This window comes from Delphinus delphis, chromosome 8 (genome assembly GCF_949987515.2).
Source record: "Delphinus delphis chromosome 8, mDelDel1.2, whole genome shotgun sequence".
Classification (NCBI taxonomy): domain Eukaryota; kingdom Metazoa; phylum Chordata; class Mammalia; order Artiodactyla; family Delphinidae; genus Delphinus; species Delphinus delphis.
In genome coordinates this window covers 87,989,985-88,014,178 of record NC_082690.1, presented here as the reverse complement: position 1 = coordinate 88,014,178, position 24,194 = coordinate 87,989,985, and the positions used below count along the sequence as shown (strand labels likewise).

General features: G+C 44.5%; 1 protein-coding gene across 2 annotated transcripts in view; it reads right to left on the bottom strand.

Annotated features, from left to right (window-relative positions):
* Window positions 1-24,194, bottom strand: part of LDLRAD3 (low density lipoprotein receptor class A domain containing 3) — a 254,788-nt gene that overhangs the window by 107,728 nt on the left and 122,866 nt on the right. For both annotated transcript variants that reach the window (XM_060018723.1, XM_060018722.1), the window contains exon 4: window positions 6,402-6,536. In XM_060018723.1, the coding sequence (XP_059874706.1) occupies window positions 6,402-6,536 (135 nt within the window). The remainder of the gene's footprint in view (window positions 1-6,401; window positions 6,537-24,194) is intronic.

Sequence of the window (24,194 nt, the reverse complement as noted above, 5' to 3'; positions counted from 1 at the left end):
TGGAGGAGTTCTGGTGCCCTGATTTCAGTCCCAGGGCTGTTGTGGAGACAGTTAATGAGGCGTGCACACCAGGTACAGAAAATGAACATCTCAAAATGCAACCTGGGAGATACCCTATTAACCAAGCACAGCTCTAGCCAGCACCTCTCCCCACCAGGAGGATGCACCCTCAACTGTCCCGATTCCATGAAGGCACCGAGTGCTTTCATGGCTCCCTTACACCCTCATCTCCCTTTGCTTTTGCACGTTGGTCACTTTCCAGCAGTTCTGTGTCTCTTTGTTTGTATTTCTGCTGTGGCACTTGGCGTAGGGCTGCGCTCTGCCTGAGTGTGACTTCTGGGGAGCCGTATGGCTTTGCTAGGGCTGCTGTAACCAAGCACCACCAACTAGACAGCTTCAACAACAGAAATTTCCCGTCTCACGGTTCTGGAGACTGGAAGTGCCTCTTCCCCGGCCTCTGGTGGTTTGCTGGCATCCTCTGGCATTCCTTGGCTTGTAGACACATCACCCGAGTTCTACCTTCATGTTCCCATGGCCGCCTCCCTCTGTGTATCTGTGTCCAAACATGCCCTTTTGATAAGGACACCAGTCATATGGGATTAGCGGCCCACCCTCATGCGCTGTGACCTCATCTTAACTAACTACAGTGCGATGACCCAGTTTCCAAGCAAGGTCACATCCTGGGGTTTAGGACGTCAACATATGAATTATAGGGGAGAACACAATTTAAGAGACACCAAGACCATTTTTGTATCCCCTGCATGCAGCTCAGGGCCTGGCACACGGGGGCACCCTGTTACGTGCCCCCTAACAAAAATGCCGGAAAGGACAGCTCATGTGCTCTCTTGCCCTCTCTCTCTCTCACTATCTCACACACACACACACACACACACACACACACAACTGTACAGAAGAAACAGGACAAAACTGTCACTGTTAGCTTCTGGTGTGTTGCCAAACCTCATGGCCAGCTTTCCAAATTCTCCTCTAAGCATTATCACCAGTATACAGCAAGCAAGATAAAGAAACGGCAACCCAATTGCCAATATACTCAAGTAACTATCCTGGCATTGGTGGCTTCTTCAGAAGAGCTTATCTTCCTGGCATTCCTCAGGAGGTGGGAAGGTGCATAGGCATTATTAGTCTTTCTGACTGACAGGAAACCTTGAGTACAAAGAGAGGGAATATGCCAGCCTCATACACAACCTCCCCTCTGAGCTCACAGGACCAAGGCCGGGCAATGTCTGCTGTTCCTGGTCCCAGGACAGTAATAACCAGACGGCTACATCACGGGGTGATGGAGGATGTTAGCTCGTACGTCAGAGGATGTGAGTTCCCATCCCTGGCTTCACCACTTACTCGCTGCGTGGACATGGCACAACTACGGAACCTCTCTGTTCCTTGGGTTCTTCATCTGGAAAAATGGGGGTCATTTTCTGTGAGAGGATCCTCCTCTCACAGGGATTTTGTGAGGACTGAGTAGGAACATATAAGTAAAATGCTTGGAATGGTGCCTGACAGCACTTAACATGATGGCTATTCTTATAAACACCTGCTTGACCTTCCAAAGGACTGACTCAACATCACCTGAGTCTTCATAAGCTCTCTGTTACTAGAACGATCAGAAGTGGGGCCCATTTAAGAGGTATTCATGGTGTCGGTTCTCTATTATGCCATAACAAATTACTCCAAAACCTACAGGCTTAAAGAACCAAACATTTATTATCTCACCATTTCTGCGGCTCAGAAATCCAGGAGTGGCTGAGCTCTGGCTCAAGCCTCTTACAAGGCTACAGTTGAGGTGACTCCTGGGGCTGCAGACAGCTCAAGGTTGGACGAAGGGAGAGGCCACCTCTGAGCTCACTCCTGTAGCTCCTGGAGGCCTCCATTCCCTGCTGGCATTTGGTCGGAGCCCTCCCCAGTTCCTTGCCGCGTGGGCCTATCCATGGTGCAGCGCACAACGTGGCAGCCGCTGACGTCAGAGTGAGCAAGACAGATAAGCAAAACACACGTGGAGTCTTTCGTAATCTTATCTTGGAATTGACATCCTATCACTTCTGCTGCTATTTTCTTTGTAGAAAGCGAGTCACAATTTGTACACCTATGTTCACAGCAGCATGACTCACAAAACCCAAAAGGTGGAGGCAACTCAAGTGTCTATCAACAGATGAATGGATACACAAAATGTGGTACCAATGTACAATGGAGTACTTTTCAGCCTTCACTAAAAAGGAAGGAAATTCTGACATACGCTACAGCATGGACGAACTCCTAAGACATTCCAGAAGTGAACCAAGCCAGGCACAAAAAGACAAATACTGTATTATTCCATTTATATGAGGTATCTAGAATAGTCAAATTCATAGAAGCAAAGAAGAACAGCAGCTGCCAGGGGCTGGGGAGGGGCAATGGGGAGTTGTTGTTTAATGGCTATAGAGCATTTCAGTTTTGCAAAATGGAAATGTTCTGGAGACTGCGTGCACAATAAGGTGAATGCACTTAACACTGTTGAACCATATACTTAAAAAATGGTTACTATGGTAAATTTTATGTTAAGTGTAGTTTGCCACAATTGAAAAAAAAAGTTAGTTCCAAGGTCCAGATCACATGCAAAGGGATGGGATTATACCAGGGCATGAACCCCAGGGGCTGGGGACCACTGAAGGCTGCCTGCCACATTATCATGTATCCAAAGTTGGAAAGAATCTATCTGTTCAGTTAGGACTGAATCCAACATATTTAAGGCCACCTGAGTGCTGGCCACAGCCAATATGCGCACGGCAGCACCTGCTGACCCTCAGATGCACCCTCCCAGGGAAAGTTCCTAGAAAGCCATATGCAAAGCTTGCTCCAAAGCCACTGCTTGTGGAATCATCTGGTAACAGGTTATGCTTCCAATGAATGAAGCCGCAGTTACAATTCGATTCCAGCACAGTGTTCTTTGGTCTCCAATACATCCCATCTGGAATCGAAAGGTACAGTAATGACTGCACTTTCATGGCCCCATTCCCGCCTCCGAGTCTTGGCGGGGTTCGCTGTTGCTTTGAAAGGTCAGCGTAAGGAAGGGAACTAAATGGGGACGAGAGGAAGAAGGAAGGAGAGGTGCACCCAAAGCTGGAGTCTCTCAGTGGAGACACGACTTTTTCATACCCTCAGCAAATTAGAAGTATTTCAAGCACCCTATTTCCTGTCTTGGGGTCAGTTTTCTTCACTCCATCAAAATAAACATTATAAAATATAATTTTCTTTTCCCACATCAACTGAAAGCAAAGATGCATTTTTCAAGGGCTGGAAGCCCAGCAGAAGCAGATAGGATGTGTTTTAACTAAATGAACTTGTGTACAGAAGGTGTCCAGCACAGTATCTGGGGCGGGGTAGGGCTAGATAAATATTCGCTATTATTAAGATGACAATAGGTCAAATCCTACGTGGTATAAGACGATACGTTGTCTACTCAGGATGCCTCTGAAATTCCTCAGGAAGACACTACAGTCTCTCAAAAGCCCAGTGTGGGTCAGGTTTTCCCCCAGCACGGGCACAACGGTGTTCCTTTTAACACCAAAATCAGCAGTCAGTTTGCTTTGGCAGCTACATGGTAGAGAAAAGCATCCCCTTCAATACCAGAATCACACTCGGAGCAGAGGGACGTTTACATCGTTAAGAGAGATGCAGGCTGGCCAAGGGAACGGAGGTCCAGATTACCATCTCATGCGCACTGGGGGGGCATACCCCCATCGAGGGAATGACAGAATCATCTGTTCTGTTTAAACAGTAATAATAATACTTCTTATGATTATTTTAATAGATTATGGATACTTGAACTCACATAACTTTAGCACGTGTACAGTGTAATACCGCACAAGGTACAAATTAAACACAGCTTAATAACAACACCTTACAAAGAAATCTTTTCTAGTCTTCAGCACTCACTGAATCCACTATGTGCAGGGCACTACCTATGCTACCAGGTAGGAGCTGTGTGATTCGAGAGGCCAAAAAGCTTCCTGTTCTTAGGTAGCTAATGGAGATGCCTTTCCACAACAGGCATCCTTGCTCAGAGGCTGTCACATGGACAGCAGTGGACAGCTGTTACCCATGCCCTGATGGGACTAGTTTTCTGAGAGCACCTGCAAATGAGCTTATTTTCTAAAGGGAGGTCATTGGGTATGGAAGGCACAAAGCTGAGATTCTAAGGTAAGCTGCTCCGAGTAAGGCATTTGCCAAGAGTTGGGCTTTGTGTGTGTGTGTCCACCACCAACTCTTCCTACCCCTCATGCTTATAATATGAGAGTACAATATATAGAGAGAAACGAGCTGGACTTGAACCAGCCTTCAGAGGAACAGTTCTTCTTAAGGGCAAGCAAAAATCTGCTTCAGCAAAATGCTGGGATAGGCATGGGCTCGGGGGAGCATTGTAGGTGCTGCTGAAAGCATCAGGACGAATTCCCTAACTTCCAAGTTTTAGACTTGAAAGTCCTTTTGTTGACCATCTCAGGGCACCATTAGTGAGTCTAGGATACATACACGCATAAGAAACAATATATATGGAAAATTTTTCTCAATCCCGCCTATCTAAGCTAATTTTTACTTGATTCTGCGATTACTGTTCCTCTACCACTGCCAGTGGCCGATGGCCGATGGCCCAACGCCATGTGCTTTGGTTTATAAAAATGTGACTTTGCATAAGCCTAGAAACACCTTGCCCTTCAGCACTGAATCAGAAGTTTAGAAATCCCCAGGCAAATGGCAAGATTAGAAACCTCTCTAAAGTTAGTGGATAATAGGTAGCAGTTCACAGATTTGCACGTGAATTCAATTCACCTGGAGGGCTTGTTAAACTACAGACTGCTCGGCAGACCTCCTGGGTCGATTCCGTGGACCTGGGTACATCCGGAGCTTTGCATTCCCAAAGGGTTCCCAAGTGATGCTGATGCTGCCGGTCTGAGGATTAAACTTTGAGAACCACGGGTGAGGAGAAGACACGAGGAGGGAATTTTCTAGGTCAGGGCAATCAGAGGCTAACTCTAGCCAAGACTCGCCCCCCAGAGCTGCTCTCTGTACAAATTTTGGCCAAGTCCACGTAGGTACACGTTTTGTCTTCTCTCGTCTATGGACCTCAGGCATACGGATTGGGATGGCTCGCAATTCCTTAATTTGTGGCACACTCTCACCAGTGGTCTCTGCATGACCCAGTCATTCATTCATTTTTAATAACATAATAAACACCAACCAAAATAAGAGCCAGGACCTTGAAAGGAACCTGCAGCTAACTTCATCTTACCTCCCATCTTTCCTGCCTCCCAACATATGAATTAACCAGCTATCCATCTTTCTCTTGCTTTTCTTTTTTACAGTATTATTAAATTTGTAAACTGTGGTACAGTCATACAGTGAAATACTGAATAACGGTCAAAACAAATGAACTCTTCCAATAAACAGTAAAATGGATGGATCACAGCAACATAATACTAAGTGAGAAAAGTAAAGATTACATACGGACGATACCTGTTTATAACACTAGAAATATATACTTTTTAGGATGCCTTACAATTGACATGCATTTTTAAATCTTTGTATTTTTTTTCTAATCACTGGAGAAATAAATACATGTTTACTGGAAAAGAGACAATGAGTAAAGAAACGTACCCAGTCAGTTTTAACAGGGGAGGATATGACCCCTCCATGTCCTTCTGGGTGTCCTAAAAAGCTCCTCTTTCCATCCCCAAATGCACCCTTCAGTTTCCATCCAACAGCTCTGAGGTTGAGAGCTCTGATAGGAATAGGCAATTCATACAAGAGGAAACAAGGCAGTAAACAAACAGCCAGGGGAAAATGTTAACTTTGCTCATAATCAGAGAAATGCAAATTAAAGCATTTGGAGAGCTATCATTCTATGACTACGAAATCAGCAAAAACGGGAAAAAGGGAACAACAGTGAATGCCTGGGATACTACGATAAACCTGACACGCGCAGATGATACTAGCAGCAATGGCAAAGTTTTAAAAATTTCCAAACAGCTGTATGACGAGGCGTAGTCATGAACTGTGAAGATGCCCCACTCTGCTGAATTTATCCTGAAGAAGTAACTCAATGGAAAGAAACAACCTAGGTGGCCTCCACCAATGCAACAATTTAGAAAACCACAGTAGAGCACCGAGACGGTGTGCAGTGCAGCGGGACAAATTACAATTTTGAAGAGAAAATGTGTATTTGATATTTAATGCGTGAGAAATAAAATGGTAGGTGCATTATGGTTAGAACCATGTGTACGAGGGTTTCGAGGTAAAGAGCAGAAATTAACATGGCTGTTGCATTTGAACGTGGGATGGGTGTTGTTTTCTTCAGTGTTACTGTGCTGTGGTGTCGTAATTATTTTTTTTAGAGCTTGAGGGGCTCCTACCTTGAGAACTTTCACAGCTTTCCTCGTCGCTGTTGTCTTGACAGTTATTTTGCCCATCGCAAATGAAGCTCTTGTCAATGCAGAGGCCGTTCTTGCAGTGGTAGCGGGCAGTGGAGCAAAGCAAAGGGTTTGCTGCTGTGAAGGGAAACCAGAGCAGATCACCAGGGAGGTTAGCCAGTCCCCTTAGGACCCCCCGCACCTTCTCCAGCCAGGGGTATGCCCGGCTCGGGAAGTAGCAAACTCATCTTCTAGGATGGCTGACTCAAAGCCCATCCTGGGAGACTGGTCAGGGAATGACCTGGACAGGATGAGACTTACTCTGCTCCATTCTAAAAGCTCCTTCTCCCAAGTCATCATGCTGATGTCCTATAACCACACCAACATGGCCAGAGGGCAACGCCTCGCCCTAACTGGTCAACCGCTAGGCGGGCCAGCAGCCTCTGAGGGGCCTGGGGCAAAACCCGAATCTCCCAGGAGAGTCAAGAGTGGAATGGTCGGTAACATAAGAGACACACAGAAAAGAGCAAAGCCAGACGGAGTAGATGGGTCGGGGATCCGTGAACCTCTGCCACTGATGGAGTGACGGCACGATCTAATCCAAGGCCTATGTCGGATCCTTCTGGTTCCCTAACTATGGACCAGTCTGGTAAGTCCTCATGTTTCCTTCTGGCTCACCGAGGTGAGCTCCATCTCTGCTTTGCAATCAAAGAAGCCCATGAACCCACTGGCTCAGTCTGAGCAGCTCCCTGTTGCAGGCATTTTCAGGAACCCCCCCAAAAATGACAGAAATGGCCCTTCCCCTCAAGGAAGAAGGTCGCAACCAGCTAGCATAAGGTCAGCACAAAACCACTGAACAACATGTAAGCAAATCTCCATGGAAAATCGCTATTTCTACAGCACGATTTATCTTGCTTCCTCACTCCTTGCAGTGCAATTCAAGCTCTTTCCAGGGCTCTATTTTCAATCAATAAAGCAGCAAAGTAGAAATTACTCCAGCCCCCAGTCTGCCATTTATTAGCTGTGTGATCTTGGGTAACTAACTTCACTTCTCTGAGCCTCAGTTCCTTTATCTGTGTGCAGGACTGACTCCATAATTTGCAGGGCCTAGTGCAAACTGAAAATGCAAGGTCAACTGTTCAAAAATTATTTAAAACTTCAAGAAGATAAGTGCTGGGCATTAAACCAAGAGTGGCGTGCTTCTAAGCTAAGCATGGAGCCTGTGCAGGTCACAGGTCCATGAAGCTAGCCCTGCTACTTACAGCATTAATTTAAGCATCAAAGGAGATGACATGTGAGAAAAATGTACACAGCAGAGCCTGACATGTAGCACAGGCTCAAGAAATGTTGGACGTGCTCCCCGAGTTATGTCTGCCTCAGGCCCCCGGAGTGTGGTCCTCCCTGAAGGAGTGATATTGGTGATAACGAAGAGGAGTCATCATGGGATCTCGGGTCACAAACTGAGCCGGCATCTGCATCATACGTGGTACGAAGAGCACCAGAGCGGGACGGCACAGCCATCACTGAAGACGGCTACGGGATCAGGAACAAGCCAGCGCCGGCATCTCCGGATGGTCCTCACCAGCAGGATGGCAGTTGTAATTTATCTTCCCCATACGCCTCACGGAGCGATTGTTAAGATGCACAGAGATCACAGCTGCAGACTTCACAGGGCCCTGGAAACCCAAAGGCTGTGGAGTTTTTTAGTTTTTAACTGTTCAACTCAGAAAGTTTGATTTGAAAGGTCAGAGGAGGTAGAGGGATGGGGAAGCCAGCGTTCTTAGTTTTGAAGATGATGGACCAGCGCGAAGGTAAGCAAAAGGAGTCTGGCCTGAAAATGGAAGTTGTAATTATTTAAATCGCTGTGGGCCAGAGAACGGCTCCGCTTGATCGTGCTGAAACCAGGGTCTGACCTCAGCCAAGACCAAAATGGGGAAACCCGAAACCAGAAGTCACATTTGGTTTCTGTCCCGGGCAGCGCTCCAAACCCTTCAGCATCCCACCACGGTGGCCTCTGGCTTCCCTGGGACCTTGTGGGTCACATCTACGCAGCCAAAGCGTCAGCAACGATCAGCTCACTCGAATGGACAGCCTTGGAAAGGCACCTGAACTGCTCCAAGATGGAGCTGCTGCAAACTTATGTGAACCGCCCCAGCAGGGAAGGGGGTGCTGAACCAACCCTGCAGACGCGATGGCATCTACTGACTTCTCGTCAGCCTTAGACCCTTTCAACCTCACAAACTTTCCCAAGGAAAAGAAGTCACATATGTGTGCGTGTGCACGTGTGTATATACACGCATACCACATATATGTGTATATATGTACGTGTGTGTATATCCAGATCACACATATCTTCAAATGAATTAAGACTGACTATATCTTAAGACACAGCTCTACTGATAAAGAATCCACAGGGACTGAAAACCAATTTCAGTGCATAGAATGAATACATATATTTGGTATTAACGCATACAACCAAAGGACTAGGACCAGAATACAGGAAGAACTCTCACAACTCAAAAGAAAAAAGACAGGGCTTCCCTGGTGGCGCAACGGTTGAGAGTCCGCCTGCCGATGCAGGGGACACGGGTTCGTGCCCCGGTCCGGGAAGATCTCACATGCCGCGGAGCCGTTGGGCCCGTGAGCCATGGCCGCTGAGCCTGCGCGTCCGGAGCCTGTGCTCCGCCATGGGAGAGGCCACAACAGTGAGAGGCCCGCGTACCGCAAAAAAAAAAAAAAAGAAAAAAGACAAACAACTCAACAGGAAAACAGGCAAAGGACATGACAGGGCAATTCCCATCAGAGCAATGGCAAACGCTCAATAACAACTTGAAAAGATGTTGACTATGGCCAGTAATGAAGCACCACTTTAACCGCAGCAGACTCGCCAAACTTAAGGTCTTAAAATCCCAGGTTGTTGGCCAGGATGGGGAGGGACAGGAAGTCTCAGAGACTACTCGTGGGAGTGCAAATTGGTAGATCCACCTTGGAGACCCACTTAGTGATACCTGGTGATATTTAAGGGGCATATGCCCCGTGGCCCAGTCATTTCACTTCCAGCTACACACTCGGGAGAATCCTGAACAAACAGAAATGTGTGCTGAAGCACTGCTTGTAAAATAAAAATATTAGAAATGACCCAAATGTTCACCCACAGGAGAATTAATACCATGTGCTACACTGTTAGAATTCTACAGGAGGGGATGGCTAGCTTTTACTGTACAGGGCCAGATAGTAAATACTCTAGGCTTTGCTAACGTTTGGGTCTTGCACTGTGTCTTAACTGCTCAACTTTGCCATTGTGGTACAAAGCGGCCATGGACAATTCATAAACGAAGGGCAGGACTGTGCTCCAATAAAACTTGATTTACAGGTAGTAAGTACGTTTAAAGTAAGTAACTTTCAAAACAGGGCGTAGGCCAATTTGGCCCAGGGGCTATCGTTTGCCAACCCTCGCTGAACAGCAGTAAAAAATGAATGAACCAGGGCCTCCCTGGTGGCGCAGCGGTTGAGAGTCCGCCTGCCAATGCAGGGGACACCATTCGAGCCCTGGTCTGGGAAGATCCCACATGCCGCGGAGCGGCTGGGCCCGTGAGCCATGCCCGCTGAGCCTGCGCGTCCGGAGCCTGTGCTCCGCAACGGGGAGAGGCCACAACAGTGAGAGGCTCGCGTACCGAAAAAAAAATGAATGAACCAATAAACAATAAGGTCCTACTGTATAGCACAGGGAACTATATTCAATATCCTGGGATAAGCCATAATGGAAAAGAATATAAAGAAGAATGTATATATGTAGATAACTGAGCTACTTTGCTGTACAGCAGAAATTAACACTGTAAATCAACTATACTTCAATTAAAAAAAGAATACAAAATCAAAAAAAAAAAGAATGAACCAGGATCAAGATGGCTCAATCTCACAAATACAATAGAGGGGGCGAAGTTATAGAAGATATATGCAAGTTATATAAGAATAAAAGTTACAGAAGAAAATGTATAGTGTTGTACCAATTAGATGAAGTTACCCATGCAAAAGAATACTATCAATTATTGAAGATACAAAAATATATACTCGCATTGGAAGAAACAACCCTAAGTTCAGGACAAAGGATGTCTCTGGAGAGAAGGGAGAAGGATAGGGTCAGAAAGGGGTGTACTGTAGACTTATAATATTTGGTAACACTTTATTATTTTAAAAATCTGAAGCAAATAAGGCAATATGGTAATGACTTTTTTCACTGAGATATAACCGACATATAATATTGTATTTGTTTCACGTGTACGGCAGGATGATTTGATGTATGTATATACTGCGAACGATCACCACAGTGAGTCAACACCCATCGCCTCACACAGTCACAAAAATCTCTTTTGTGATGAAAACTTTTAGGATCTACTCTCTTAGCAACTTTCAAATACACAATATGGTATTATTAACCATAGTTAATATGTAATATTATAATGTATTATTATTATTATATAATATAGTATTATTAACTTGTTAATATAGTTATAATAATTTAACCATAACTATAGGAAATATGATTTTTAAAACAGGCTGTTGGGAAACACAGGTGTTCATTTAATTTTATTTTTCCTTTTCAGTAGGTTGGAAAGACTCCACTAAAAGTTTCTAAGAGTCTAGTCTGGCAGAGATGTCTCAGTGATCACTCACTTTCCTTTTCCTTTTCTCTTTTCCCACAAAATTCTCTCTGGCTCAGGGGCTTCCCTGGTGGCGCAGTGGTTGAGAGTCCGCCTGCCGATGCGGGGGACGCGGGTTCGTGCTCCGGTCCGGGAAGATCCCACATGCCGCGGAGCGGCTGGGCCCGTGAGCCATGGCCGCTGAGCCTGCGCGTCCCGAGCCTGTGCTCCACAACGGGAGAGGCCACAACCGTGAGAGGCCCGTGTACCGCAAAAAAAAAAAAAAAAAAAAAAAAAAAAAAAAAAAATCTCTCTGGCTCACAAACCCCTATCTTTCACACTTAGGTGCCCTGTTGTTCAGAGAACACAGGTACACGCTGGTAAACAGACACACCTGGGATTCCTCCTTGTCAAGGGCTCCTCATAAAATACTATGTCCCCCTACCCCCAATGCAGGGCAGAGAAACAGAGGCAGAGGATGCTAGAGGAACCGCCCCAAAACCAGCAGCAAGCCAGAAAAAGGCCTCCGAACCATCAAAACACACTTTGGGATGTTATTGTCCTTTAGGTGCTGGGAGTGTCCTCAAGGAAGGGCCCTCCAGCCTTCCCCTCCCCCAGGTCTGTTGATTCTCCGGTTATGTGAATTCCAGCAAGGTTTGTGTTCCAGTTCCCAAGGACACGGCAAATTAGAAGAGAGAGAGGACGCCGTTGCCAACCTGCAGACAAATTGCAAGAAGTAAAAGCTGACAACCATGGGAGGGGACCACAAAGCTATAAAAAGCCACCTGAAGAATTCCAAAAGCAGAGCAGCCTAAGATAGCTTCAAAAGAGACCAGAAAGTTCTAAAAGGAGCCAAAGGCAACCCTGTATTAAAGCCCAGTCTAAAAACTAACATTCCTAAGAACGGCCCTGCACTGTCACCAACAGAGGTAGACACTGAGGAAGCCAAGAGGAGATCCCTGTTGTCAGAGGCACACTCACTTACCTAGAGTAAAATCTCCCCAAAGACCCCAGACAGCTCAAGTTCTGCTATATTTCTTCCAGGACCTCTGCAGCATTTACCAGGCTTAAGCCAGATTTCAGGGTGCATGTATGGTGGACCAAACCTATAGGCTCTGGGGGGGACAGAAGTCAAGTCTTCGGGGTTTCTGTGATGCCGTGGATCCTCACCCAGGACCCTGAAACATAACCGATCAACAGACGGCCCATAAACTGACCATGAAACGCTTCCTACTCTGGGATGTTATATCTCTGCATCTTCTAGCAATATTTAATGTGCTCCACATGTATGTTTTCTTTGTCCTTCCTGAGGTTTCCCAGTCACTGAAAAAATGTATTATTTTACTCGCTTAACTAGGAAGAGGAACATTGCATTTTATAGTATTTATTTCAGTAAGGATGGAAAACTGTCCGCAGAGTTAACTTCAAAAATTCAACTGCGACTCCAAAGTTCCCCAGCTATTATTGCCACCACAAACACAGAGATCTAAGAATCTGTTTCCCAGCCCACAGTACTCAGGAAAGAGAAGCTGTCTCTCCCTGCCCAGGGGAGGGAGGAGTGAGAAGGTTAAGCTCAGTGGTTAATTAAACTGGTGGCATTCACCTCAACCACATCTGAAGGAAAGGACCCAGGGCCCACTGCAGTCGTCCAAAAGCAACTGACCTGCTTCAAGACAGGAAATGAAGCAATCTGTCTCCAGCTGGACGTAGGAAATGTCGCCTTTAATCCATTTAAAGTCTGTGAAGTCGGCCCCTCTCCCACCTCAAAGGGTTCTTGACAAAACACATCAATGAGAACCTCCTGGCCACCAGTCCCCACATCCCCCATCTGCTCCCCATCCCGCTGTGGTGCCCGCCCACTTCCTCGCCCAGCATCCCAACCTCATGGTCTCCGTGGGTATCTTGTCTTCCCAGCCCCCGTTTCCCTGGGAACCAGGCAACTGGGGGAGATGGAGCTGCTCCGAGACTTCCTCTGTTCCAGGACACAGGATGCCTGGCCCCAAGCCTCTCTGCAAATACTCCGACCCATTAAAAGCACTGCTCCTTTGTGGCCTGGAAAATGTTGGCAGCCTGGACCTTCAGAGAAGAGGTGGCTTGTCTGTGGCCAGCTGCGAGTTCTTGCCTTCCTTTCAGAGTCCACCCACAGGACCTCTCCCAGCAGCCCGTGGCCCCCGAGACAGATCAGGGCCATGTGCAGCCGTCTTCCGTCTTCCGAGTCTGCAGGAGGGGAGGGGCCCCCACTCTGGGAAAGCAGGAGGAGGCAAAGGTTCCTCAATCCCGTCTGCCTTTTCCCCAGCCTCTAAGGACCCGAAGGATCCGAACTTTCAGAACCCTTCGAGAGGCAGCGCAGTGGCAGTGGCAGACCCTGATTCATTGCTAATGGCCGTTTGTTTCTTCCTGCTTGTAAAGGCTTCCTGGGCCTGGCTACCTCCTGTCCAACCCCCCAGCCTGTCTCCCGCCAATTTCAACTTCACTGCTTCAACCACCACCCTTCTGTGGATGGCTCCCCAAATCTTCCCTCCAGCGATAATCCTCTTTCTCTCGATGCTTCGTGGACACCTCTGCCTGAAGACCCCCTCGCCTCAAGCTCTGCATGTCTGAAACGGACATCCTTCCCTCTCTCCCCAACCTCTCCCTCTCTTCTTGGATCCACTTCCATTAAAGGGACCGCCACGTCCCAGCTCCCCGGGCTCCAGCCATGCTTGACCTTCTCCCTCTCCTCGCTCTGCACTCAGCTCAGAATCAACTGCTCCTCGTTGCGTATAAAATACAATCCTAGATCGTTAACTTTTTTCTCTTCCAGTTTTATTGAGATATGATTAACATACAGCACTGTATAAGTTTAAGGTGTACGGCACGATGATTTGATTCACATACATCGTGAAATGATTATCACCATAAGTTTCGTGAACATCCATTATCTCATATAGATACAAAATTAAATAACTAGAAAAAAGTTATTTTCCTTGTGATGAGAACTGTTAGGATTGACTCTCTTAACAGCTTTTATATATAACGTATAGCAGCATTAATGATATGTATCATGTTGTACGTTACATCCCTGGTACTTATTAACCAGACTCTTAACTTTTCACAACCTGCCCCAGCCTACCCTTCCGAGCGTACATTTTTCTGTAATGATTAGCAGTGAGGGTGAGAAGTTCACCTGGGTTCAAATTTCAGCTCTACCACTCACTAGCCACATGACATCAGGAAAATGCTTTAACTTCGTTCAGCCTCAATTTCCTTATCTGTAAAATGAAAATAAGAATAGTGCCTCTGTCTTAAGATTTTGTGAAAATTAAGATAATGCACCCGATACAAATGAACCTATTTACAAAACAGAAATAGAGTCACAGATGTAGAAAACAAACGTACGGTTACCAAGGGGGGATGGGGGGAGGGATAAATTGGGAGATTGGGATTGACATGTACACACTACTGTATATAAAATAGATAACTAATAAGGACCTACTGTATAGCACAGGGAACTCTATTTGATACTCTGTAACGACCTATATGGGAAAATAATCTAAAAAAGAGTGTTTATATGTGTATGTATAACTGGCTCACTTTCACTCACCTGAAACTAACACAACATTGTAAATCAACTATACTCCAACAAAAATTAAAAAAAAAAAACTTAATGCACCTGAACAACTGAGAATTGCATGTGGCCCACAGCAGGTGCTCAATAAATGCTTGTAATAATAATTATCATTGGGGATACACAGTATAGTGGTTAAGAGTTCAGACCCTGGATTTATACTGCCTGGGTTGATGTTACAACTCTGTCACTTACTGTGTGACCTTAGGCAAATTATTTAACCTTTCTATGTCTCATTTCCTTATCTACAAACAGGGAGTCATAATGTTATCAGCCTAAAATATCACACGTGTAAAGCATATAGAAATGTGCCACATACATAGTAAGTACTCAGTCACTGTCAGTCAAGTGGCTTCTTATGCTCTGCACAGTCTGCATACCTCACTGCTGAGCCCTTAGCCGAAAAGGCTCCACGGAATCGTATTGCCAACCTTTAAATGGCACCCATCTTCCCAGGTCCATCTCCTTCAGCAACTCCCACTGACGAGCCCAGAGGCTCTCCCATCAGTGGCTCCCACAGCGCTCTCCACTGTCAACCCATATTGTATTTATTTGGGTATGACTCCTTCTGGCTCCCTTGCTTGAGGATCACCTCAACATTGCCAGGGTCCTGCATCTGCCCCATCTCTTTATCCCCTGCAGCGTCTTGCAGGGTGTCTGGCACAGAAACTGTAGAAAGAGAATGAGAGTCTGAAAGAAGGTGGGAGCTGGGGTGAATGAACCATGTGCAGCCTAAATGTGCCCTCTGGGTGTACATCTGAAACCAAAGAAGAGGGCCAAGACATCCCCATGTTGAGAATATATCCTGACCGTCTGTCTTCTTCTTTAACCCTCTGTTTGATTAGCTGCTTGATCCACTCATTCCACAGATATTTAGTTTGCCTATAAATGAAGCACTCTACTAGGCACTGGGGATAAAAGAAAACCCAGTCTGTTCTTTTTTTTTTTTTTTTTTTTTTTTGTGGTACGCGGGCCTCTCACTGTTGTGGCCTCTCCCATTGCGGAGCACAGGCTCCAGACGCGCAGGCTCAGAGGCCATGGCTCACGGGCCCAGCCGCTCCGCGGCATGTGGGATCTTCCCGGACCGGGGCACGAACCCATGTCCCCTGCATCGGCATGCGGACTCTCAACCACTGCGCCACCAGGGAAGCCCCCAACCCAGTCTGTTCTTAAAGAGCTTACACTCTAGTGGGGAGACAGGCAGGTCAATGTGCACTGAAGATAAAGCATGAGAAGTGCAATTTATTCCACATGCATTTATCCCGCGCTAAGGCTGAGCCAGACTATACAGCTGGCACTGGGAGTACAGCCGTGAACCATGCAGCAATACCGTCTCATGGCCATCACGGTGCAGCAGAGAAGGCAGAAAATAAACAAAAAGTGGTGGTAAGTGCAGAGGAGAAGCGTGAATCAGGGGAAGGAGACAGCGTGGGAGACTGGAGAGGAGAGGACTTATCTTTACAGGGTGTTCAGGGCAGGCCTCTGATTTGTTTGGGGGCGACCCAAGATGCTGTGCCAACACACAGGCTCGGCAGACCAGGAACAACTCCCTAAGGAAGCAGGTCGTACAGGAGCCTTTAAGGGGACCTTGCTGATGGAGCTTGGAAGCATAGGGTGCAAGCATCCTCCCGCCCCTCTGCTCACCCAGCCCCTCCGACGTGAGGCACAGCTCCCTGAGGCTTCCACTCATGGATCTGCTGAGGGGTGAAGAAGACATGTGGAATCTGATCTGGGTTGACATGAATAAAGCTACAGAAATACACAAGCACCAAGGGGCTCCGTGATTAAAAAATATAGACACACTGGCTGAGCAAGTCAGCTCTTTAGGGGGACAGGCAAGACTTCATCAGCAGTGGGAGAAAAACAGTCCAGTACACAGCGGGTTTTCTGAGCACAACTATGCTGAAAACAGCAGCAGAAGATCCCACTTGAAAGAATTTTCCACCGTGGTCACCCAGACCACTCTGCCATAACTCAGTTCCTGGAAGGAGTACCTGTCCTCCCTGACGGAGGACCGGGGGAGAGCTGTGCCGCCAGCCCATCCGGGCTTCACCGCCAGCCGAGGATGTCTGAGCCCAAGGCAGGAGGAAGAGGCCAAACACAGTAAAAAGGAGAAAGGAAGGAAGTGAAAGGGCAAAATCTCAGCACTGTGATCCTCTGGAAGGAAACACTGGTCCTTGCTTATCCTTCCTCCTGCAAAATGAATGCAAACAGTGGAAAACACATCCACAGAAATAAAGTTCTTTAAAAATATGACTCTCCAATTATTTGCTGAAGTCAAGACATCACCCAACAAAACTGCTCCTTTATCTTTTATTTCTTTTTACCATTTTATTATGGAAAATTCCAGTTACATACAAAAATAGAGACTGGCATAGGGAACCCCTGTGTTTCAATCACCTGGTTTTAATAATTACCATTACAATCCAAAAATGGGCAGAAGACTTAAACAGATATTTCTCCAAAGAAGACATACAGATGGCCAAGAGGCACAAGAAAAGATGCTGAACATCGCTAACTGTTAGAGAAATGCAGATCAAAACTACAAGGAGGTACCACCTCACACCAGTCAGAATGGCCATCATTAAAAAGTCTACAAACAACAAATGCTGGAGAGGGTGTGGAGAAAAGGGAACGCTCCTACACCGTTGGTGGGAATGTAAGTTGGTACAGTCACTGTGCAAGACAGTGTGGCGGTTCCTCAGAAAACTAAGAATAGAATTACCATGTGATCCAGCATCCCCACTCCTGGGCATGTATCCAGACAAAACTATAATTCAAAAAGATACATGCACCCCTATGTTCATAGCAGCACTATTCACAATAGCCAAGACATAGAAACAACATAAATGTCCATCGACAGATAAATGGATAAAGAAGATGTGGTACATGTATACAATGGAATACTACTCAGCCATAAAAAAGAATGAAATAATGTCATTTGCAGCAACACAGATGCAACTAGAGATCATCATACTAAGTGAAGTGAGTCAGAAAGAGAAAGACAAATACCATATGATATCACTTATATGTGGAATCTAAAAATATGACACAAATGAACCTATGAAACAGAAACAAAACTATGGACATAGAGACCAGACCTGTGGTTGCCAAGGGGGAGGGCGTTGGGGGAGGGATGGAGTGGAAGGTCGGGGTTAGCAGATGTAAGCTTTTATATATGGAATGGATAAACAACAAGGTCCAACTGTATAGCACAGGGAATTATATTCAATATCCTATGATAAACCATAATGGAAAAGAATATTTAAAAAAAAAGAATGTACATATATATGTATAATGAATCACTTTGCTATTCAGCAGTAACTAACACAACAATGTAAATCAACTATACTTCAATTAAAAAAAGGAAAAAAATTTATTTTCCAGTATCTAAGCAATAAACCCATAATTAAAATGAAAAAGAATTACCAATACGCTGACACATCTGTTTCAGTCCTACCTCACCCACTATCCACCCCCCACCCCAACCCCACCCCAGAGGAAAGGCTTGAAGCACATCCTAGATACCAGGTAATTTCATTTTCATATACTCCAGTATATGTTTCTCAAAGATAAGGATTTTTAAAAAATAATAAACAGAATGCCATCCTTAAACTTAAAAACTTAATAATAATGCCTTAATATTAGATATACAACCACAATTCAAGATTTCCCAACTATCTCAATTTTTTTAACAGTTGGTTTGTTTGAATCAGGGTTGAAACAAGGTCCACATATTACATTTGGTTGGCTTGTCCCTTAGTCTCTTTGAATCTGTAGGCTCCCCCTTCTAATTTCTTTTCTTAGAATTTATTTGTGGCTGAAACTGAGTGGTGGAGAATATTCCACATTCCGGATCTGGCCGTTTATCTATCCACGGGGTCACTAACATGTTCCTCTGTCCCTGAATTTCCTATAAACTAGTGCTTAGTGTTAAGAACTGCATGTTCGTGTTCCCCCCAAATTCATATGTGGAAACACTAACCTCTAATGGATGGAATTAGGAGGTGGGGTCTTTGGGAGGTGCTTAGGGTTAGATGAGGTCATGAGGGTGATGTTCTCATGATGGGATAAGCGCCCTTATAAGATGATGATGAGGATTTCTCTCTCTGTGTGCACACACCAAGGAAGGCCATGTGAGGTTATGACCAGAGAGAGGGTCCACACCACCAACCTGACCACGCTGGTACTCTGATCCTGGACTTCCAGATCTGTGAGAAGTAAGCTTCTGTTGCGTATGCCACCCAGTGTATGGTATTTTATTATAGCAGCCTGAATTGACTAAGACAGACCAAGAGGCTCAATCAGATTCAGGTTGGATGTTTGGGGGCAGAAATACCATAGAGTGGTGATGTGTGTTCCTTTTGGGTTGTATCAGAAGGCAAATGTCTGGTTGTCTCTTTCCTTGTGATGCGCCAACTGACTTGTGGGAGGATCCAATTCCAGGTCAGATGCAGCAATCACACCACACCCTGGCTCTCCTACTGAATGCAGCTAAAGAAAACCTGGACAGAATACATGTAACAGCTGTTTTTAGATTCTGAAAAGTAAATTGGAGCAGACCAACTGTGGAAGAAGACCAAAATTTGAACTAGCACTGAAATGGTGCTAAGTTTACCTTCTTTTTCCCCTCTCTGACTCCCAGGAAACTGGCAAATATCAGAGAGATCACGGAGAGGGAGGAACTTGGGAAATCAACTTCATAAAGTTGTTTTTGAACTCCGAGGCTGATTCCCAAGATGCACATGCATGGATCTGGTCCTAATCAGCAGACTAAAGATGGTAAGAACTAAACGCATAGACCACTGCCCAGGTCCCAGACCGGCCACTGGGAGGTGCAGACACAGAACAGGTCCAAGCAGCACTGCAAAAACAGTCTAAAAACAACTGTGACTACAGTCCACTGAGGGCTTTATTGCCCTTCCAGAGGGCTGTTAGGAACTTGTGGCCTGACCCAGCAGAGTCATTTGTCCACTAAAACAAAAATACAAGCCTTCTCTGTGGGATTTAAACAAAACCCAAAGTGTCATGCATAGTAATCAAAATAAAATCCAAAATTACTTGTCATATGAAAAAACAGGAAAATCTCAACTCTCATGGGAAAGGATAATCAACAGACACCAACAGCAAGATAAGGCAGATGTTGGAATTTTGTGACAGAGACTTTAAAGCAGCGATTATACAAATACTAACAAGCAATCACAAACACTCTCGAAACAAATGGAAAATAGAAAGTCTCAGCAAAGGAACACAAGACGTAAAGAAGAACCAAAAGGAAATTTCAGAACTGAAAAATAGAGTAACCAAAGTAAAAAAGAGTCACATTGTATGGGCTCGAAAGTAGATTGGAGATGACAGAGGAAAAAGTAAACCTGACAAAAGAGTAATAGAAATAATCCAATCTGGATAATAAAAAGAAAAAAGATTGATTAAAAAATGAACAGAGTTTCAGGGACCTAAAATTGTTATCAGAATCCCACAAGAAAAAGAGAAAGAGGATTGATTGTAAATCAACTATATTTCAATTTAAAAAAAGAGAGAGAGACTAGTTGAAAATGTACTAAGTACGGCAAAAGACAAAACCCTACAGATTCAAAGAGAACCCTAAACAGGATAAACAAAGAAATCCACGTACCCAGACACATTGTCATCCGAGACACATTGTCATCTAAGTGGTAAAAACTAAAAACAAAACAAAACAAATCTTCAAAGCAGCCAGATAAAAGTGGTGTATTCTCTAAGGGAAAACAGTTTAAAATAACTGCAAATTTCTCACTGGAAACAAGAGAAGCCAGGGGAAGTGGCACAACATTTTTAAAGTGCTTTAAAGAAAAGAACTGCCACCCCAGAATTCTACATGCAGTGAACATATCCTTTAGGAAAGCAGGTGAAATAAAGATACTCTCAGATGAGGAAAATTAAGAGAATTTGTTGCCAGCAGACCTGCTTTAAAAGAATTGCTAAAGGAAGTTCTTCAGACAGAAGGAAAATGATACCAGAAAAAAACCTGGAACATCAGGAACGAAGGAAGAGCAACCAAAATGGTAAATATCTGGGTAAATATAATAGACGAATCTTCTCCTCTGGAGTTCTTTTAAACATACTTGAAAAGTTAAAGTAAACATTAAAACATTGTCTTTTGGGATTTTTTTTTTTAAGATTTTTTTTCTTTTTTTTTTTGCGGTACGCGGGCCTCTCACTGTTGTGGCCTCTCCCGTTGCGGAGCACAGGCTCCGGATGCACAGGCTCAGCGGCCATGGCTCACGGGCCCAGCCGCTCCCCGGCATGTGGGATCTTCCCGGACCGGGGCACGAACCCGTGTCGCCTGCATCGGCAGGCGGACTCTCAACCACTGCGCCACCAGGGAAGCCCATCTTTTGGGATTTTTAAAGCATGAAGATGTACTATTTAAGACAACTATAATACAGAGAGATCCATAGAGTGATAAGGTTTCTACAATCCACTTGAAGTGATGCAATACTGATTCAAAGTCATCTGTGAGAAGATTGCCCGTTTCGGGACTTTTCTGCCTGATCCATACATTATAAAGCTCCCTTTCAATTTCTCATCTAATGGTTTTAGCAGCCATTTGATGATCCATTTCTTCATTGGGTTTATAAAATAGACATACTCTAATTCTCTCATTCTTCTATCAGCTGGTATTCTTCAATTAAAAAAAAAACTTTTCTAAGTCAGCTATTTAATTACTCAGAAGTGTAATTCATATATGAAAGGGAGGATAAATGCTTGATTCTTTCCTTTTATTTACCAGTTTTCAGAACAGTGAGTTAGAACCACTCTTTTCAAATGGCAGATATGCCAGAGGAAAATGCTGGCTTAATCCTCATTGGCTTAATTTAGAGTGAATATAATTTACGCATTTAGACAATTAAAGACCAATATCCAAACATCTAATCATACAGGGCTCTTAATTATGGCAAACAGTACACAGGATGACACAATCATTTAGAACGTACATACTGTAATGCCTCACACTTGCTTTTATTGCCACTGAATTACTCTCTAGTACATATATATGTATGATGATACATGTAAAATTCCCCCCTTCCGTGATAAGATCCCTATGGACAGTACTTAGTACCACACTAAGCACTTTTCAGATATTATCTCATCTAACCCGCACAACAAACCTGGAAAGCAGGCTGTCAGTACCTCCATTCTAGAGAAAACCACTGTGCAAGGAGATTATGTTAGAAGCCCAACTGGTGCTTCCCTAGGGCAGAACACAAATCTGAGGCCAGACCCCAGCTCCAGAGTCATTTTGCTCAGTCAGGCCCCTACCCTGTTAGTGATATGCACCCTCCTCGCTAAGCTGGGGTTCAGCCCCTCTACTTACTAACCATTCAGCAATCTAGCAGCTCTGCCATATCTCTGCCATTTGAGACCCAGAAGGTGAGATAAGGCAACAGGAGAATGCATACAGTAGAGTTATAAACTCTCTGTGTCCCTCTTGGGACAGTACAGCAATGATTGTTCCCTGGAAAGACATAAAAGAACATAGGAGATAGTCACTCTCCTCCTCAAGGACTTAAAATAGAACTAACAGGGTAAGGGAAAATCAGTTTATCAAAACAATCCCTGTTTTCGAATTAGGCTTCGAAAAAATTTAATAACATGAGAAAATGGTCACAATAAAGAGGACATCTCAATTAAACATATTAGAGAAGATAGATGATAGGTAGACAGACAGGGTGGGGGGATGACTATCACAAAATAACCCACATATTAACAGCATTGCCTTCTAGGCATTTTTGCTTTCCTCTTTATACTTTTCTATATTTCGCAAGTTCTTTACAATAATCAGAAGAGAAAAGGGTTATTAAAATATATAAGTGCAGAAGGTAAATGTGTAAGTTTGTCAAGAGCCAACTACAGTTAGAAAGGCTCCAGCAGTCTAAACATTGAAGGGGAAAAGAAAAAGAATAAACTAAGCAGTGACCAGAGGAACCAGAAGCAGGTACAAAGCGAATTGCTGGGGGAGCTGGAACAGCGTGAAAGGCGGGAAAGGGACACCTGAAGGTCACTGAAACTGCTGAGTGTGGATTTGGACACAGAGATGCTGCCAAGCAAGGCACCAGTATATCCAGGCCAAGGAGTAGTGAGGTGAGCTTCAACACCAAGACTGCTAAGAGGCAGGAGGGGTAGAGAGAACAAGAGGAGGTGTGTGTGTGTCTGTCTGTCTCTCTGTGTGTTGATACCATGGAATATTATACACCAGGTAAAAGGAATCAGTGGTCACAAATCAAGGAACACTTTAGCTTTCTATCCTACTTGGATTTTTTTCCAGGAGCATATTCTTTTTTTTTTTTTTTAACATCTTTATTGGAGTATAATTGCTTTACAATGTTGTGTTAGTTTCTGCTGTATAACAAGGTGAATCAGCTATACATATACATAGATGCCCATATCCCCTCCTTCTTGCGTCTCCCTCCCAACCTCCCTATCCCACCCTTCTAGGTGGTCACAAAGCACAGAGCTGATCTCCCTGTGCTATGCGGCTGCTTCCCACTAGCTATCAATTTTACATTTGGTAGTGTATATATGTCCATGCCACTCTCTCACTTCATCCCAGCTTCCCACCACCCCATGTCCTCAAGTCCATTCTCTTCATCTGCGCCTTTATTCCTGTCCTGCCCCTAAGTTCTTCAGAACCTTTTTTTTTTAGATTCCATATATAAGTGTTAGCATATGGTATTTGTTTTTTTTCCTTCTGACTTACTTCACTCTGTATGACAGACTCTAGGTCCATCCACCTCACTACAAATAACTCAATTTCGTTTCTTTTTATGGCTAAGTAATATTCCATTGTGTATATGTGCCACTTCTTTATCCACTCACCTGTCGATGGACACTTAGGTTGCTTCCATATCCTGCCTATTGTAAATAGAGCTGCAATGAACATTATGGTAAATGACTTTTTGAATTATGGTTTTCTCAGGGTATATGCCCAGTAGTGGAAATGCTGGGTTGTTTGGTAGTTCTATTTTTAGTTTTTTAAGGAACCTCCATACTGTTCTCCATAGTGGCTGTATCAATTTACATTCCCACCAACAGTGCGAGAGGGTTCCCTTTTCTCCACACCCTCTTCAGCATTTATTGTTTGTAGATTTTCTGATGATGGCCATTCTGACTGGAGCGAGGTGATACCTCATTGTGGTTTTGATTTGCATTTCTCTAATGATTAGTGATGTTGAGCATCCTTTCATGTGTTTGTTGGCAATTTGTATACCTTCTTTGGAGAAATGTCTATTTAGGTCTTCTGTCCATTTTTGGATTGGGTTGTTTGTTTTTTTCATATTGAGCTGCATGAGCTGCTTGTATATTTTGGAGATTAATCCTTTGTCAGTTGCTTCGTTTGTAAATATATTCTCCCATTCTGACGGTTCTCTTTTCATCTTGTTTATGGTTTCCTTTGCTGTGCAAAAGCTTTTAAGTTTTTTTTAAGTTAGGTCTCATTTGTTTATTTTTGTTTTTATTTTCATTTCTCTAGGAGGTGGGTCAAGAAGGACCTTGCTGTGATTTATGTCA